Here is a 5,455-nt window from a genome sequence, read left to right on the forward strand (position 1 = left end):
ATGAACCTATAATGACAAGGGCTCACTAAACTAAACAGGAAACTAAGAGGACTAATTAAATCCAACAAGGATAATTACTAAGTCAAGACAATCACAAGGCCTTCTACTACAGCCATGTCCAAAACCTTATAGGTAACACAGCAGTGTGCTGAACTGGTGGCAAATGGTACCACCCTCATCAAGCAGTGACAGCGACACTACTAGCTGACAAATTCAGCTCAAACTTCACCCCCACTTGCTCCCCCAGCGAAATCCCTACTAGCACAACCCCCAACTATTAGCAGGAAGCAAGTCATGGCAGTAATCCTAGACATCAAATACGCAGGCAATATCCTGGGATGTCTCCTAAACAGCTTTAAGCATGACCTATGAGAACCACTTGAGTCACTTTTCAACTACATCCTCAAAACAGGCTATGTACCACATGAATGGAAGACTGCAAATGTTATCCTCTCGAAGAGTTGACCATCAACACACAATGGAAACAGACTCATTAGTCACTCTTGTCTAATATGTAAAGCCATGGAGTAAATTATCATGGAAATGACCATCAGTCACTGGCAACCTAAAGATACTGGACCCATCCCAGTTTGGTTTTGTCAAAGGAAACTGGCAGACTTCTTTGAAAAGGTCACCAAGGCAATGGATGAGGTTAAAATGGTGCATTCCTCCTACCTTAATATGGCTAAGGTGTTCAATAACATTATCTCACTCATACTTTTGACAAACTCACTAAAATAGGCATAAATCCCTCCATAACTCACTAGATTGCCAGCTGGCTCAACTATGACACAAGTCAGGAATGGTGAGACCACCTCCACCAAGAGGGTGGTCACTACATTAGTATCTCAAGGTTCAGTGCTACCACTCCTGGTTGGAATGTACTTCTCAGAGGTCACAGCTAAGTCAGGGGCCTCTGGCTCACCAAGTTTGCAGATGACTGCAAACAGGGAGCTTTCAAATATTCCCCCGGCAACACTAACATCTGCAAGGCAGTCTAACAAGACAAATGACGGACGCCAAAACCATAGATTAGAACTTAGAACCAAGGAGTACATTATATGGCTTTTTGGGAAAAGTCCACCCAGTTTAATTAATCCACCGATAACATACATCCTAAAAGGTGACTCAGTACTTTTGGGAACATATGTAGACGGTAATTTGGGATTTGACTTTCTTATGAAATTGGCAACATGCTGGTCATTCTATCACGAAAGTTATAAGTAAGGGTACAGCATCCAGGTCCAAGGAAGTTATAGCAACACTTTACTCGGCCCTTATCAGACCCATCATGTAGTACCTGACCAGACATGCAAAACATTAACACCCACAGAGGTTCCTACCAAGAGGATCCAGGTTATTAACACACTGTCCTATAGAGATGGCCTTAAAGCTTTCTTGCTACATGAAGTCTCCTACAGGTTACCGAAGCGCAATCTATGCCTGGCATACAAGGCATCCTCAGATCCAGTCCTGATGGACCTTTTGCACATCTCTAAAATTATCACCATCAGTAACAGTTGATCAAAAGATTTAAACATTGCTTGTGACATGAACAGAACATGCTAGCAAGACAGTTATGCCCCTCAAAGAATCCCCACACTCATCCATGTGAACCTATTCAAATGTAACCTTGACTAGTGGATGGAAAATTGAAAACTCACCCCTAATCTGGCCCCCACGTCTCTGACAGATGCAGACAATAAATATCTCCAAACACTCTCCCACTCACAAAAATCACTCACACTAAACCTTTAGCAACCTACTAATATACCCCCCTCGAAATACACATCCATGGTACATGGATACACAAATGGGTTGGGTTGTGCAGCTAGGCTTAACAAAGGACCTGGTGGTAGTTAGCCTAGTATATACCAATAAACTTATGAATTTAACTCTGTTCTTACAGCAAATCTGATGCTCAAAGTCAAACTTCCCCTTCTTCTGGAACAACATAAAGTAACTTTCTCTAAGAAATTAATGCAATAAAGGGTCCACGAAGGGTAAGTTATCTGCCAGAGTGTCTGATGCTGAAGCTGACCAAGACGGATGACTGAACACACTACGAAGTCTGCACACATGAACAAGTGTTAATAAAAGTACAGCTGCATAAAATATTTACAGTATATGTCATTCTCTTCACTTTTGCAGTATTCAGTACGCAAATTAAGTCCCTTCCCACGCAGCCCATCATACAGCCAGTATAGACACGCTCAAAAAATGTCTTGTTTGCACTGTACGTCACATTTCTGCTCCCTGCATATAACATAGGGCATAAAAGGGACACATGGACTCAACTACCAGAAGTGAACTGAACTGCCCCTTAAGAGAACAGTCATCATAGGACAAAGGAGGCAATGCACATCCAGAAGGAAAAAATGCAAAATCAACAAGACAAGGCTGAAGGGATGGAGGCAATACTACTTTTAAGGTAAGATTTTACACAACTGTACTATGTCCTTCCATATCACTGTTGCAGTATTCAGGAACATAACGGATAAAAGCTCAATAAACAGAATGGGAGATAGAAGACTAAGAAGAGCCCTCAACAAATCTACATAAATGGTTTCAGCAAATCCTGCTCTGGCCCTAGAAACCATATCCAACCTATAACTTCGATTAAAGGTATGCATGGAAGAACAAGTAACAGCTTCAGGGATGGAAATAGTGTCCAACCCCTTGAAGGCACCAGAAGATGCAACATCTCTAGTGGAATGAGCTCCAATACAAGCAGACAGAAATTTGCCATGGAAAAAACAAAAGATAATAGCCCTTAGATATCTAGAAGACTGTTTGCTTAGAGGCAACCACACCTAAAGAGCTGGGATGAAAGGAAACAAAAAGCTGATCAGACTTATGAATAGTCCTAGTTTTATCCAAATAGTACCCGAACTGTCTGTGCAAATCCAAGGTATTCAAGACTATCTCAGTAGCAGACTGTGGAGAAGGGAAAAAGGAAGGATGCTGTACCAGCTGATATGAGGACAACTCAGACTACCTTGGGCATAAGAGGATGATTAGTCCCCTATGACAAAACAAAAAAGGAGGACTGGATATAAGGGCCTGGAGCTCAGAAACCCTATGAGCAGACATAAGAGCTAGCAACAAAACACTTTTCCATGTATAATGTTGCAAATAAGCAGAATCTGCAGGCTCAACAGGATCCGGAGTCATTTTTTTTTTCCTAAAACAAAATTAAGGTGCCCAAGGAGGAGGAATAGGCTTTCTTGGAGGCCTAATATGCAGGACTCTAATAAATTTCTTGACCTTAAAACGAGAAGTCAAGGAGGATTCAAGAGTAAACAAGCAGCAATAGCTAACAAATGGGCCTTCACAGAAGAACAGGTCAAGCCAGACTGCAAAATCTCACACAAATAAGAAAGGACACTCTTTTATGCTCTACATTCTGTGTGGGGACCATAAATGTGACGTACAGACAAACAAGATCTTATACTGGCTAAGCGATGGGCTGCCCAGGAACAGACATCCCTTATATGCAGACTACTGCAACAGTGATATGGAAGGACATGTTCAGAGTTGTTGCAGATCCGTAGTTCCCTCCTATACTGGCACACTGGTTCAAGCCAACAGCTTGGTGCACCAATGATGCAGCCTACAGTTTGGTTTGCAGATTATCTAGACAAAGTCCCACTGAAAGGAGTAACAATGATTTTATACAGATCACCCTTTAAGATTTGGACTTCACCTAAAGCTTGCATCAGGAAGCTGAAACAGCAAGTAAAACAATTGCACAGCAGAACAAATTCTGAAAACTGTTCCTAAAAATAATGGATTATTTTAATTAAATAAACAGAAACGTAATGCATGTTTATTAACTTACTTGGTGGTGCTAAGTGGATTGCATACATTCCTATGTGCAGGCCAATCATACTTCTGACACAATACTGAACAGTAGTATGTTTGCTTACATCGAGAACACCTGAGAGAGCCTGTTAAAACAAAACATGCGAGAAAATTATGGTTGCATACATATTCTGAATAAAGCATAAACCACATGCAATATGATAACCTGAAAGTAACATGGTGCAAAGTCAAGAAACCGTTTAGAAGTGAGGCAGGATAAAACAGCAGCCTATGGGGAAAAGTTCTGAAAAGGGAGCAGAAATTAAAAAATACCCACAACTTGCTGGCAAACTTTTACTTCAGGGTGGGGATATATATGCATATATACATACACACATTTTTTTTTTGTTATGGAGACTACATAGCAACATTCACTACAGAGATTTTAAAACAGTCACTATAAAACCAAGTGCAGGCCAAACAAGAACAATCAAGACGTATGCAATAATGTCAGTCTGTCCTGCAATCATGTCATTGCACATTTACTGCCCTGGGATGGGGAGGAAATGAACATGCAGGGCAAATAAAGTGCTTCTTTCTACAATAAATTGGCCTACACTACAAAAATTCTAGCAAAGCAGTTAAATGCTTAACAAGACAATGTAATATAAGACAGCAACAACTTTAAGTTTTGGGATCAAAGGTATTTTTGCCTGAGGGGACTTTGAAGCAATTGAAATAGAAACACATTTTAACCCCCTGAATTAGAAAATGCAGGAGATGCTTAAGTACAAAAAAAAAAAAGTTATGTACTCACCATAATGTTCCATCTGTATTGTCCATTTTCATTCTTACTCAACTGATTGGTTCAGATCCAAATCCTCAGATCTGACTTGGCTGTTGCTAAAGCTCGAGGCAACCAAAACACTCTCGAGCTTCTCCCTTACCCATAATGCACCAACCCCATTTACCTCAAATTTGTTTCCAGCCTTAGAAGAAAGTAAGCTTTCTTCACATATATAAACTGTATCTGGAGCTTATATAAAAAATAAGGAGATACAGGTCCCACTACGCACTCGTTCTTCCAGAAGCTTTAAGAATGAGGGTTGGTGACAGGGGAGTTGAGGAGGAATGAAAATGGACAACAGATGTAACGTTGTGGTGAGTTTACAACTTTTTTATCCGATGTTTTTTTTCCCCAAACTTCTTTATTAAATTTACACATATGAACAAAGGTAATCTTACATTTATATAAATGAAAAACATACAAACTGATATCACTTTAGTTACAAACAGTTTACATCACAGACACCACTGAAACAACTGTAGTTGTAAACATTATACATCATTTATACTTTCCCAGTCATTGTTAGTTAAGCATTATACAGCTCATTCAAATCCTGCCTCTTAAACCTGGTTCCTGCTCTGCAATATATTGTTCCCACAATTCCCATTTTTCCTGTGTAGTTTGCTCCTTCCCTTTTCTAAAGATCCCAATTCCAGTTGCTTTATCCCGGTTACTACATTCACGACTTCTAGTAAAGTTGGTCTAGACTTTGATTTCCATTTTCTAGTAATTGCTTTTTTGGCAGCCACCATAATTAAAACTCAGCAAGGCTTTACTATGTCTAGGCAATTCTGATTCTGTATC

General features: G+C 40.0%; 1 protein-coding gene across 1 annotated transcript in view; it reads right to left on the minus strand.

The window, feature by feature from the left end:
• TDRD1 (tudor domain containing 1) overlaps positions 1–4,755 on the minus strand; it is a 2,513,511-nt gene extending 2,508,756 nt beyond the window's left edge. Inside the window, exons 1-2 of the mRNA XM_044055533.1 lie at positions 4,752–4,755; positions 3,842–3,950 (exon numbers count right to left, since the gene is read on the minus strand). Coding sequence (XP_043911468.1) covers positions 3,842–3,950; positions 4,752–4,755 — 113 coding nt within the window. The remainder of the gene's footprint in view (positions 1–3,841; positions 3,951–4,751) is intronic.
• Positions 4,756–5,455: the final 700 nt, after the last annotated feature.

The sequence above is a fragment of the Protopterus annectens genome, chromosome 14.part0, assembly GCF_019279795.1.
Source record: "Protopterus annectens isolate FY-2018-M chromosome 14.part0, PAN1.0, whole genome shotgun sequence".
NCBI classification, from domain to species: domain Eukaryota; kingdom Metazoa; phylum Chordata; order Ceratodontiformes; family Protopteridae; genus Protopterus; species Protopterus annectens.